A 14,148-nucleotide genomic window follows, 5' to 3' on the forward strand; every position below is an offset into this window, starting at 1 on the left:
TTAAATAGTGAATTATATCTTAATAAAAATTTTATTTTTCTTTTAAAAAGAGGAAGTCTTGCACAGACCAATGATGAAAATAAATTCAGGAGTGAAACTCAAACCTCTGTGTCTAGAGAACAGATAGGAATATTGATAAAACTCTGTTTGAGAAAGCATGTGTGGAAAAAGTGTCTCTCATACACCACTGCTGTCAGTATGAACTGTCACATTCATTTAAGTAAGCAATTTAGTAATTATAAATAAATACATAAATAAAGTATATAGCCTATGATCCAAAATTCTCATCTGTAGGAATCTAAAATCAAAGTGTGGCTGGAACAGTTAGCACTCAGTGAATGTTCTTTCTTATTATAAAGTTGATAATCATAGGAAGAGAGAATATATTATGCAATAAATTCCTACAGCCAAATTCAGCTCCCACCTCTGCTTCTTTCTGGAAAAAATAAGACAGTGTTCATATTATATATATGGTATGATAATGAAATTTCTGCTCTTTCGATCTTTGCAAGCTGCATAAAGTGGAAAGCAAAATTCTCTCCTAAAATAGAAGGTCATTTCTAGAGATGCTGAGCATATACTAAAAGAAGAGATAAAGAGTCTCATGTAGAGTTCCAGCCTCTTAATAAAAGGGATACAGTGAGATAGAACTGGGGAAGAGTGCAGGGGCGTAGGAAACAGAGCTTGAGGCTCAGTCTAACCCCATGAGGCTGCAAAAAATGCCAAGAAATATTCACAGTGACTAACGCCTGAAGCCTCATAAAAATCAGCAGTGACTATGCAGCAACTGACAAACTCAATCACTACTGACAGAAGTGCTTTAAAGAACCTATATCTGTTTTTCCTTTAATTCTTTCTCCAAATGGTGATTCCCTTTATATGTGGTATTATTGTTTGTAAACACTGCACTTTGTTCATCAAATAAAGGTTCTATCAATACAAAAAAAAGCCCAAGGAGAGGAATATCATGTCAGTCTGTATTTTCCAATGCATCATACCCAGGCTTTCAGCCCATGAAGACATACCCTGAAGTCAACTTGCCCAAGTTGCAGGAAAAGGACCAAGCAAAGAGAAATAGCTTCGGAAATCCAGCCAATAACCCAAAGTGTGATACAGGACAGGATGCTCTCTTCATTGACACTCCTCTGGAGCTGGTCCTCTGGAAACAGGGAGTATCTGTCAGCCCACCTGCCACTACCCCCCAGATCCCACCCTCCCTCTTATCCTGTGTGGTGAGATATGGTGGGGAGACAGGGATTGTGACATAAGCAAATGGCCTGGAACTGATCTATGTAAATGCCAGCCCGTGAGATTCCTAGCAGGGACACCGCCTGTGAAGGCCTCACGACAGCCAACCTCTTGAAACCTCCAAGCTGACTGCCTCATCCAGGGGAGGAGGGACCCCTCCACGGGAGAACGGACAGCAGGATCCTGGTAGAGGAGGCACCAAGAGCTCCAGGGAGCGGGTGGCAATCGTGTAGGCGCCATGGAGACTGCCACGTGTCTTTGCGCTCCATGTTTCACATGGCAGAGGTGTCCCCGCTTATGCTCCTGTCTGTGCTTCCAGTTCCTCTTCACCTCGGAGCGGAACTGCACCTGCTTTCCCTGTCCTTACAAGGATGAGCGCGACTGCCAATGCTGCCACTGCACCTTCTCCGAGAGCCCCAACTGCCACTTCTGCTGCTGCTCCTGGGCCAATGACCCCGACTGTAAGTGTTGCTGTACAACCAGCAGCAACCGCAAGTGCCAGTACTATGAGAGCCGCTGCTGCCGCTATGCCGCCATCACGTTCCGCAGGAGCCGCCTCCCCAGCATCCCTACCTTGTAAGTGCCGCGCGCCCGACGCGGGCCGCCGGGGCTCAGGAAAACTGGGGGCGGGGGGCCCCTGCCAGCTGTGGGGACAGGGCAGGTCAGCAGCCCCGCCCCAATTCCACCTCTTTATCTGAAAAAGGGAGGCCAGGAACTTGGGAGCAATTAACTCTCGTTACAATATGTCTTGGTGCAAATATATCACACAGTCATTGTATGGTGAGAGTTGGTAACTAGACATCGCGATATTCTTTTTGAAATGTATAGAAATAGCAACTCACTACACGTTGTGTAACGGGAACTAACATAGTGCTGTAGGTCAATTACTCTTCAAAAACAAAAAAACTCATAGGAAAAGATCAGATGTGTGATTACCAGAGGCAGGGGGTAGGGGTGGGGCATTGGATGAGGTCAGCCAAAAGGCACAGACTTCCAGTTATGATAGATAGGTTACTAGGGATGTGATGTACCACAGGATATATATAATGAACGCTGCTGTCAGTTACATATGAAAGTTAAGAGAATAAATCCTGAGTTCTTAGCCCAAGAAAATTTTTTTTAATTTTTTATTTTTTTCTATTTCTTTAATTTTGTATCTGTACGAGTTGATAGATGTTCATTAAACTTACTGTGATAATCACTGTGTGGTATTTGTAAATCAAATCATTATGTTGTACACCTTAAACTTATACAGTGCTATATGTCAATTACATCTCAATAAAACTAGAAGAAAAAAAGAGCTAAAAATACTATAAAGTCTGTTTTGCACTTGATGTAACAGTAAAAACGTATATTCAATGGTGCTATTATTTTAAATATTTTTTGTGTTTCAAAATGTAGCAATAAAATTTACCTCAACTGCAAGAAAAAAAAAAAACTACACTTTGTAGCAATTAAGTGTACGTGTCCTAAACAGTCACTAATCAGTATAGACCTGAGTTCCAAACCCAAGCTCCCTCAGCTGTGTGAGTGAGTGCTGAGCTCTCCGGAACCCCACCACTCTCACCTCTACAAAATACTAATAGCTAATACTTAGTGTGTAAGCAACTTGCCGGGAACCACGTGCGTGACCCCAGGTAACCCCTACCTCATGCCCATCACACCAGTGAAGAAACTGAGCATTTGAGAGGTTCAGTGGCCCAAGATCACACAACTAGTAAGATGCAGTCAGAATTTGAACCTAGAGTCTGTATGCTTAAATTAAAATGCTGTCCTGCAAAATAGACAGTATGGTACCTGCGATGATTCAGGGGCTTAATATTGCTTTGAAATCTGTTATGTGATATAAAAATATAAATTGCCCTTCCTCCTCTGAACGCTTGATATCTGCAACACTCATTGGAAAAGAGTAACTTCCACAGGCCGCTTTCGACCCCTATGGCCTGTGTAAGTACCCCAGGTGGCCATGAGCTCCTGCCAGCCTTCTCTTTGTTCCTACCCAGAAGTCATGGCACTGAGGGTCACAATTTCTCACTTAGGGCATTAACCCTCTGTGTCAGGCACTGCATAGCCTCTTCCTGCCCTGACCAGGGCGGTCTCTTCATGTCACACATGAGGGGCATCTGGAATAGCAGAGGCAGACTTCTTAGAGGGGAAAGACCAAAACTCAGCATTCTAAGATGACAGCACTTGGAGAGGCGGAAAGATGAGAGGCAGGTTGGAAGCCTTTCGAGGCTGGAAAAACAATTTTGTGAGCAAACGCTCCGTGAATTCAGGGGAAGGATATGATCTCTCTCACAGTTCAGCCCTTTGTAGCTGGTTAATAAAAATTACTCTCAGTTCATGGACCTCGCATGGTGTTTGCATGAACAGAGAACCCAGGGGTTCTGGATTCAAGTGCAGAAGTTCTAAGGTGCAGAAAGTAACTCTCACACCCCTCTCTCCTCTCAACTGCCCCATTTCCTGCACATCAGCAATGAAGAGTCACCAAGCCCATTTCAACAGGGGAAGGATGACACTGGTGCTTTGGAGATGCTTAGACCAGTAGCTCCCAAACCTTGTTTTGCATTAGAATCACCTGGGGATCTTTAAAAACTACTGATGCCTGGCCCCCACCCCCAGACATTCTGATTTCATTGGCTTCAGGTATGTCCTGGGCATCAGAATTTTTAAAAAACTCTCCTGCCCCCAGGTGGTGCTAAAGTGCAGAATGGCCTGGAGGGAAAAAGAAGGGAAGCCAGAAGACTTGCCAGGTGATATATGGGAACCCAAGTACAAGGGGAACAGGCCTAAATTTGGGAGGAGGCTGCCACGGTACAGAGGAGCAGAGGCCAGTTATCTCAACAAAAAGACAAGGCTGCTGGGCTTGGTGATGGTTGTGGCGTGGAATCATGACCACTGAATGCCCAAGTCCAAGCCTGAGGATTTTTGATGTTGCTCAGAGATGCTATTGCAAGTGTCAGGGGGTTGGTGCTGGGTCCGCTGAGGCTTATCTTCCACCTGGCCTCTCTCCTGGTGTCTGGCCCACCGCCTCCCCTGTTCCTCGTCACTGCTTCCTTCTCAGCATTTTCCTCATCCTGCCTCAGTCTGATCTCATTCATCCCCCTTTGCCTTTACTCATCTCTTTTTCTCACTTCCTTTTTCACCTTCACCCCAACTCCCTGGGCCATTAACACCTGTCTCTTCTCCCTGTTCTGTCTTTCTCTTTCCCCAGCACCCTCCTCTCTCCCTCCTTCTTTCTGATTTCTCGTGCTGTCTCCCCTTATATTACACACTGATTCTCATAGCCCCACCTTATGAAACTAGAGAAATCCACCCAGCTCTCATGTATACATCTGCCCTCCCCCCTCCAGATGACCCCTCCAAAGCTGGAGCAGGAGAAAGCAGAGAGGCTGGGAAAGCAGAGAAGGAGCAGAACTGAGAACATTGAGTCTGGCAGGCTTGGACACCAGCATGCAGATCTCTAAGGGATGAGCTATCCAGGTGCCCGCGTCTCCATAACCGGCACTGTCCCCATGGTGCCACTCCCTTCCAACATGTTCGGGTATCACCCTTGACTGCCTGGGCTCTGAGACCTGGGTCCCTGGCCAAGGGAATGGGGAAGGATCCAGAGGCTTATAGGGACTGCAAGAACGCAAAAGAGAACACAGGCAGAATGCCAAACGCAACCCCTAGACATCGCTAATACAAACAGAGAAGAAGGGATAGGAATAGTCACAAAATCAGTATGTTTTCTTTTTAAACATCTTTATTGGAGTATAATTGCTTTACAATGTGTGTTAGTTTCTGCTGTATAACAAAGTGAATCAGCTATACATATACATATATCCCCACATCCCTTCCCTCTTGCGTCTCCCTCCCACCCTCCCTATCCCACCCCTCTAGGTGGTCACAAAGCACCGAGCTGATCTCCCTGTGCTACAAAGCTGCTTCCCACTAGCTATCTATTTTACATTTGGTAGTGTATATATGTCCATGCCACTCTCTCACTTCGTCCCAGCTTACCCTTCCCCCTCCCCATGTCCTCAAGTCCATTCTCTACATCTGTGTCTTTATTCCTGTCCTGCCCCTAGGTTCTTCAGAACCATTGTTTTTTTTAGATCCCATATATATGTGTTAACATACAATATTTGTTTTCCTCTTTCTGACTTACTTCATGCTGTATGACAGACTCTAGGTCCAAATAAGTATGTTTTATACCTCCATCCCCATGGCTAATTCATTTATTTTCATAAACTGCTTTTGCCCTGATTGTAGCTTCTTAGAACATGCACTTGAAAGTTTACAAGTATGCACTTACTTCATCCATAGTTCTTACAATATATGAAATCAACCTCAGATATTAGAGAAAGATTCAACACACACACACACACACACACACCGTACAAGCACATATTTTTCATAGACTTGACCACTGTTTTCCCCTGCTGTGGACATGAGCTGGCTAGGAACAGAGGGGAGTCACTATAGTGGCCATTCATTGAATGCTTACTATGTCCAGGGAGTTAAGCACTTATCGTGGATTATCTCATGGGGACTTTAAAATCCTCATGAAGGAAGTAGTATTGTGAGCTTTGATTTACTGAGGGTGAGAGAGGTGAAGAAACTTATCTCAAAAGTGCAACTCTAAAGCAGTGCATTTCACCATGTGCAACCCGCCCCTAACACCTAGCCCCTTAGGTCATAGTTGAGGTCTGGTGATCAGAACACACGGGGGCTGGGCTTGGCCAGGCAACTAACCTCCTGGTGTCCTGTGAAGAACACTTTGCCCACCTTCTTCTATGTTCCATCTCACACACAATAGTAATGTCAGTGCCCAGAGGAGACTGGATTTACTGGCCCAGTGCAACAACTGAGAGATACACCACGAGCAAGTGTGAGGTGTCTCCGTAAGAAGGCATCACTAAGTTATTACAGGATTTAGGCGCATGTTAGGTGAGGACGCAGGGGTAAATCTCCTATTAGGTATCTTAATAAATCTTGCCTAGAAGGTGGGAAGAACAGAGTTGAGCCTGATGCTGCAACTGGTGAAAAAGCAGCAGTCACTGTCCTTAACCAGGACAGGGGATGTTTGATCATTTTTGTGGTTTGGACAATGTTCTTGCTTTTGTCTGAGTTCAAACATGAAGAAGTGGTCTTGTTTCTGTTTTGCTCCATCACAGTCCCAGAATGGCCTTGTCTGCTGTGGGTGTTCTGTGATATTATCCAGGGCCAACAGAACCCCAAGACCCAGCTGACAGTGCCAGCCCCTCTGGACTGTTTTTCTCTTGCTCAAAAATTAACAAGCAGTTGTATCGCACTTACTGTGTTCCAGGGACTGCTCTAAGGCCATGCAGGTATTCAAATCAATTTTAATTTTCTCAAGAAACTCTATCAGGCGAGTACTAATTTTATAACGAGGAGAGAGGCAGAGAGAGGTTAATTAACTTACCTGGTGTCGCCCAGCTAAAGGATGGTGGAGGGGGGTTTAGAACCCAGGCACCATCCACCCGCTCCCCACCCCACCCTGGCACAGCCATGCCCCTCCCCATCACACCACAAAGCAGCTCAGTGACACACCGGTTCCTTCCGAGGTGGAGAAACGGAGCTCTCCTCCTGAGGTCCCGTGTTTGCTTCCCCTTGCAGCTCCAAGATGGCCCTGCGCATCGGGAGCAGCGACACGCAACTGGATAAGGTGAAGATGATGCCCGAGAAAAGCAACCTGGTCAGCCACCTGTTGTGCCCCATCTGCAGCCAGCTGCGCCTGCACTCCTTCATACTACCCTGCCACCACAGCCTGTGCGAGAAGTGCCTGCGGCAGCTGCAGAAGCACGCCGAGGTCACCGAGAACTTCTTCATCCTCATCTGCCCCGTGTGCAACCGCTCACACTGCATGCCCTACAGCCACAAGATGCTGCTGCCCGAGAACTACCTGCGCGGACGCCTCACCAAGCGCTACATGCAGCAGCATGGCTACCTCAGGTGGCGCTTCGACCGCTCCAGCGGGCCTATCGTCTGCCAGGTCTGCCGCAGCCAGAGCATCGCCTACAAGCGCTGCATCACCTGCCGCCTCAACCTGTGCAACGAGTGCCTCAAGACCTTCCACTCGGACGTGGCCATGCAGGACCACGTGTTCGTGGACACCAGCACCGAGGACCAGGACGAGAAGATCTGCATCCACCACCCGTCCAGCCGCGTCATTGAGTACTGCCGGAACGACCACGCGTTGCTCTGCAGCTTCTGCAAGACTGCCCTACACAATGACCATGACACCATCAGCCTCATCGATGCCTGCTCCGAGAGGGCTGCCGCGCTCTTCAGCGCCATTGCGAAGTTCAAAGCAGGTCCTGGTCCCCTCTTCTCCCTCCAGCACTCCTAGCTCAGGAACTGATGGGGAAGGTGATTTGGGAGGATCTGTTTAGAGAGAGCCTTACCTCCACCTGGTGGGGCAGTCCAAGCCCTGGGAGACACTGAGCCAGGCTGCAAGTCAGTGGCCTGGAATCCACATCTGGCAACTACCGCCAGCCACTTAACCTCCCTGTGCCTTGGTTTTCTCATCTATAAAATGGGGATAATGGTGTTACCCAATGCAAGTTCGTGTGCCCGGCACACAGTGGGGCCAAACAAACTGACAATAGGTTGGAGTTTGGACCAGAGAAAGATTTATTGCAGGGTCAGGCAAGGAGACAGGTGGCTCCTGTCCCCCAAAACCCCAAGCTCTGGGAGGGGGTTCAGCAAGGCACTTTTAAAAGCAAGGTGAGGGAGGGGTCAGGTTGGTTGCTGCAAGCTTCTTGGTGTCTGTATCCTTTGTTCTTGCAGCTGTCCACATAGGTCAGGTCACGATGTTCCTGCAAACCTCCAACAAGACAAATGTTATTCTCTGTTCTGCAACTTTTTATCTCTATGTGAATGGACTTTTAAAGATGAGAGCCTTGAGAATGGGCTATCCCGTATATTTCAGGCTATAGGCAACATTCTTTTACAAAAGGTGCAGAGCCTGCAGGACTAACCACATGTTAACAAAGCACAAAGGTTAAAGCAAAAGGAACAGATCTAATACGACGTCAGATTTGTTCTTCCCTGAACAATTTGTTCTTTCCTCATTGGGTGGTTGTGAGGATTAAATGAGATACTCTAACTGAAGCATGCAAAAAACGATCTAGCCCATAATAAGTACATAAAGATTCTATAATCTTGGTTATAATTTTCATGACCTTGGGCCTCATGTCCTCCTTTGGAGAAGGAAGAGATTGACCCTGTAGTATCCTGAAGTTCTGTGAGCCTTTCTAAGGTGTTTTGTCCCTAAAGATGGATTTCTTCAGTATCTTCCCAATTTAAAGGGGAAAAGAATTAAGTCGATGCTGAGAGTTACCTCAGTTTTAAATTTCCCTTGAAGTTGCAAGCAGCACAGTAAAGGAACTGATAGCAAATACATAATAATGGGAAAACCCAGAAATAGCCAGTAATGTTGTAGTCAACAGCTCACTTTTCCTCTGCACGCCTGCTCATGGTTATTTTATGTTGGCTACATATAATATAGTTATAGTTTCTATAAGGGAAACTGACTCAGGTTTTCGTGATGGAACCCAGTACAGTGATATTTCACAGGGTTCGGCAAAGAGCCCAATAATTTCTGGGTGTATATCCACCAGCTTAGACATGAGGATCTCAGGGATCCTTTTAGGCTCTTTGCCCCTGGGAATAGCTTCCTTGAACAGAGGCCTATTTTACCGGGGCCTTTTAGAGGACTTATGTCTAATCCTCTCCATAATCCTACAGTACAGGCACTAATATTCCACCCCAACCCCAGGATAGACAACTGGGATTCCAAGAAGGAACTGGCACAAGTCCCCTAGTAAATGGCAGAGCCGGTCTCTCTGACTCCGAAGTCCATGTTAATTCCACAACATTCATTTGACAACCTATTCTGCTAAACAGTGACCAGAATCTAAAGATAAAGAGATTGAAAAACAATGGGAACCACCACCACACCTGTGGTCTGTTTCCCTACGTGGTGGCCTAGAGTCAAATGACCAGCGTGCTCCAGATCAACCCAGCCTCTCCCCTGTCAGAAATGTCAGTGTCCATACAAACAGGTCTGAACAGATCGACAAGGAGGCAGCTTTCCGCTGAGCTGCACAGGAAGGTCCCATTGGACATAGAAGTGGGTCGGGGCAGACTTTGCTAAATATGTCCCCCAGGGCCTCTCACCAGCATGAATATTTCAGGAATAACTTGGTTTCTCAATTGCTCCATGCCTAGAAACATTGTTTGTCAATTGACACTTATTCAATTTGGGACCAGCACCAGGGAAGCCCCTATATTAAAGAAAGCCTACAGGAGCCACGTTGCCAGGCCAATGGAAGCCCCCATTGGTTCCTAGAGGGTTTTCTTAAGGCGGAACCCGCGGCCTGAGCTTGGCTGGATTCCTTTTTAAGTACCCCAGGTGATTCTGATGTCACAGAAGACTGAGAAGGGCAACTGGAGCAATTAAGAACATAGGCTCTGGAGTTAGACAAATAGAATTAGGGACAGGCCCTGGGTCCTTCTAGTTACTTGCTGTGTGACACTGGGCAGTCACTTAACCTCTCTGAGCCTTAGTGTCTTCATCTATAAATGGAAACAACATCTTCCTCTTCTGAAGTTATATGTAATGTATGATAATATATAGATATGATCCATATGTGTGATACATGATAATGTATGGATTGGATCTATATAAACATTTAATAAAGAGTAGCTAGTTTTGGGCTTCCCTGGTGCTGCAGTGGTTGAGAGTCTGCCTGCCGATGCAGGGGACGCGGGTTCGTGCCCCAGTAAGGGAAGATCCCACGTGCCGCGGAGCGGCTGGGCCCGTGAGCCATGGCCGCTGAGCCTGCGCGTCCGGAGCCTGTGCTCCGCAATGGGAGAGGCCGCAACAGTGAGAGGCCCACGTACCTCAAAAAAAAAAAAAAAAAAATAGTAGCTAGTTTTAAATATAGTGCCTGAAAGAGACCTTGCTTTGACTTTGTTCTAAGACCAGCTCTTGCAAAACTGCCTTATTTGTAAGGGGCATCTTCCCCCTCATCTAAGACATTTTTATCCTACCTCTCCAGACTCAGCTCTAAGGAGACTAACTAATCCCTAATAAAGCAAGGAATTTCCTATTCAGATTTCTTCTAACAGTGAGTAACTATTGAAGAGTCAAAGGAATTAATGTATAACGTGGAATTTCAGGGGCCCTAAGTCACAGCAGGGCTTGCACGTGGAGAGGGCAGGGAGCATTTCTCAGCACCACTGCAATCACATCCTGACAGTCTCCTGTTCAGCCCCCATCTGTATTGCCTCCCCATCCCTTCTGGGCCAGTGTGAGGGAGGAGGTGAGCAGAGGAAATGGGGGCTTCAGAAAGCAGGCCAGAGAGCAACACTGCTGACGTTCACCCCAAAGATGTTAGAAAACAGGACAGAATGGCTTTCACTCAACAAACACCATTCTAGCACTTCTACACATCCTAGTCATGGTGGTAACTGAGACAGCTGTGGTCCTGTTCTCATGGTCTGCCAGAACCCGAGGGTTTCTCTTATTGTAATGCACATCTCTGTGCCACCACCCACAGAGATCCAACTTACTGTGGACCCAGGGCTATGTTAAGAAACATGACTTGGTCACCCCCACTGCTGAGTAAAATTTGGAGAGGATTATAGCCCATCAAATCACTGCAGAGTCAGCCTTTCATGGGGAGGACCTTACCTCTAGCATAGGCCACAGAAGGTTGACGTGTCTTGAAATCACTGCCTAATGCCTATAAAGACCCTATAAACCACTGCCTATTGCCTAAGACCCTATAAATGACAACTGTGAAGTTGCCATTTCACAGACAGAGGTGGCCCACATGCTCATCCTGCCCCAGCATCTTCCACACTGCAGTATCGTTGGGTTTATGCGTGCCTGGAACATCAGTGACCTCTCACACTCATATCTGTATCCCTAGAGCCTAGAAAAGCATGTGACATGGAACAGGTGTCACATGTTTGTTGAATGACTGAGTGAACTTAAAATCCAAATGCCACGTGAGAGGCGGCAGGATAAACTCGGTTTTCCTTGAAGTGTAACAGCAGATGCTTTCTGGAAAGTAAGTGGGGAGTAAGTAAGAGAGGGAGCCCAGCTGAACCCAAGGGAGTCAAAGTCCCCAGCAGAGAAAAGGAACATGTTAAAGAGCAAACACAGTGAAGGGGAACTTTGCTGATCTGCCACCATTGTCTAGGGCTGGGTTTTGATGAACAAGGCAAGGCAGTATTTAGAAGCAGTCATCAGAAATTTAGTTCTTTCTCCCACCCCTGCAAAAGCTTAAGTTTTCACACAGGGGAAATCCATCACTTTGTGACATCATCTCTTCTCAAGTAAAACTTGCTGACAAGTGAAGTCTGGTGAAAACTAACATCAAAGGTGGCCTTGAACTCCCAACTTTAGACCCAAGGCTGCAGGGATTACTAGATAGAAGTATGCCAGGGAAGGATGGCTGTCCTACCCAAGGGAAGTATTACACAAGGAGAAAGAGAGGGGTGTATGGAGAGAGGCCACATTCATTTTATAAACCTATGCTAGCATCTTTCAGCCCAGCAACAAGTGGTTTCCCTCCCTTTCCACCCACATCTTTGGAGCCCAAGTTAGTTTGCTCCAGTTTGCCACTGGCTTTGACATCTGGAGAAATGAAAAATTTAACCGAAGTAACTCACTTGGTTGTTTTGCAGTCCGATACGAAATTGATAATGACCTCATGGAATTCAACATTTTAAAAAACAGCTTCAAAGCTGACAAGGAGGTAAAGCGCAAAGAGATCAGAAATGGATTCCTCAAGCTGCGTAGCATTCTCCAGGAGAAAGAGAAAACCATCATGGAGCAGATAGAGAACCTGGAAGTGTCCAGGCAGAAGGAGATTGAACACTATGTGTACGTCACCACCATGAAAGTGAACGAGATGGGTGGCCTGATCGCCTACTCCAAGGAAGCCCTGAAGGAGACAGGCCAAGTGGCGTTCCTGCAGTCGGCCAAGATTCTGGTGGACCAGATCGAGGACGGCATCCAGAATACCTACAGGCCAGACCCACAGCTCCGGTTCCACTCCTTGAACTGCATGCCCTTGGACTTTGCTGAGCTCTCCAATGCCATCCACGAACTCTTCCCCGCAGGGCCCAAGAAGGTGTGTTCCTCGGGGAACTCCCTGCCATCACCCTACCCCCTGCACTCAGATACGATGATTGCCAGGAAGGTCACTTGCAGCACCCACAGCTTCGGCAACCAGCAGATATGCCAGCGGAGCTCCTCCCTATTGTCCTTTAATGGCCCCAACTGTGAGAAGACCGAGATGGGTCTGGAGGCCTACGGACGAGCCCAGTCCGCTGGACCTGCCAAGCCCACAGACAGCCCCTATACTTACTGGAGTGCAGGGGTAGAAAACCAGCCTGTGCAGGACAGCAGCAGCTTCCACAACTGGTACTCGTTCAATGATAGCTCCCTGAAGACTCCAGGCCCAATTCTTATCTACCAGACTCTGGTGTATCCGAGAGCTGCCAAGGTAAGAAAGGCTCTGGGCCCTGTAGGGAAGATAGGAGGGTGTGGGCTATGGAATGGAGTGGGGTAGTCAGGAAAGGTTGCACTTACTTGTTTGACCTCTAGGGTCCAGTCACTCAAATCTGTCCCTCTAAACTCTTTGTGGTCAGTCCATTCAAAAGGGATAAGCTCCCGAAATCTTAAGTAGCCCAAGATTGTTTTAAACCAAACAATGTATTTAACTCATAGCCAGAAGTACATCTGAAAGCCCCAACTCCACTTCAAAGGCAGCTTCTCTATTGAAAGAGAGCACAATTTGGGAAACAAAGTAATTTGAAGAGACTTCTTGGAGAGGGTAATATTTTCCAGAGGAGAACGTGTAGCAGTAGAGGGAGCACAGAAATTGGAATTAGAAAAGCAGGCTCCGTTGTCTATCAGCTGTGATTCCTCTAAACTGCTACTTCTTCTAAAGAAACTATCCAGACTCTTCATGATTTGGAAAGATTAGAAGGATAATCCCCAATGGAATTCCAATCCTTATCTCCCGAGATTCAGCTTTTTGGGGAAGGGGGTGGGGGGTGGCATTGGAGGTGTGTGGATGTCTCACAGACCTCTACAGCTACCATCACCCAGCTTCAGGGGACATGGCTGTTCTTTGACCTTCTAGGCCTAACATGAACAAATGGCGCATCTCTCAACATTCCTTTCAAATCCAGCTGAACCTAAATTGAATTGTTTCTAGAATGTTTTATTAAAGTCCAGGGAGGAAAAAAGATATTCTATCAGAGCATATCTTGCCTCCTCTTGGGATCCTACAGGGATATCTCCCAAGCCAACCCACTGCCTGCTTCCATGTGGCAGAGCCCATCTTTTGTCTCCATGATCCGAGAACACTCACAAAGACTTTTAGCATCCTTGAATCCTAAACTAGTGGTTCTCAAACATTAATATGCACCTGAGGATCTGGTTAAAATGCAGATTCTGCTTCAGTGGGTCTCAGTGGGGCCTGAGATTCTACGCTTCTAACAAACTTCCAGATGTTGGCATTGCTGCCGGTCTGCAGACCACAATTTAGTATCAAGGGTCTAAAAACAAGAAAATGAAACCCAGACTCTGACCAAGCCTTACTTTTCTATTCTCCTGAGACATTATAATCTATGTCTTGGCATTTATAATTGACCCCAAGAATGACCTTATGTTGCAAGGTAGAACATGTACAACATACCCTCCCATAGGCTGTCAGACACAGCAAAAGTATCTCTGCCCTTCACATAACAGATGCCCGCAACGGAGCAGCTGAACCTACATTTCCAAATGATCATAGATCAGCAAAACCTGCAGTGTATGTGATATTATATCAGGGATGGCATTAGGTCTCATCTCACACAACT

At 46.7% G+C, this 14,148-nt stretch overlaps 1 protein-coding gene across 2 annotated transcripts in view; it reads left to right on the forward strand.

Annotated features, from left to right (window-relative positions):
• Positions 1 to 1,282: 1,282 nt before the first annotated feature.
• The window catches only part of TRIM42 (tripartite motif containing 42), a 30,015-nt gene continuing 17,149 nt past the window's right edge, over positions 1,283 to 14,148 (forward strand). Inside the window, exons 1-3 of one of the 2 annotated variants that reach the window (XM_027091703.1) lie at positions 1,283 to 1,824; positions 6,874 to 7,571; positions 11,959 to 12,782. In XM_027091703.1, the coding sequence (XP_026947504.1) occupies positions 1,487 to 1,824; positions 6,874 to 7,571; positions 11,959 to 12,782 (1,860 nt within the window). In that variant the 5' untranslated portion in view covers positions 1,283 to 1,486. The remainder of the gene's footprint in view (positions 1,825 to 6,873; positions 7,572 to 11,958; positions 12,783 to 14,148) is intronic. The other variant, XM_027091704.1, reaches the window with a different exon arrangement.

This window comes from Aethalodelphis obliquidens, unplaced genomic scaffold (assembly GCF_003676395.1).
Source record: "Aethalodelphis obliquidens isolate GAN/ISIS:26980383/991018 unplaced genomic scaffold, ASM367639v1 scaffold72, whole genome shotgun sequence".
Lineage (NCBI taxonomy): Eukaryota > Metazoa > Chordata > Mammalia > Artiodactyla > Delphinidae > Aethalodelphis > Aethalodelphis obliquidens.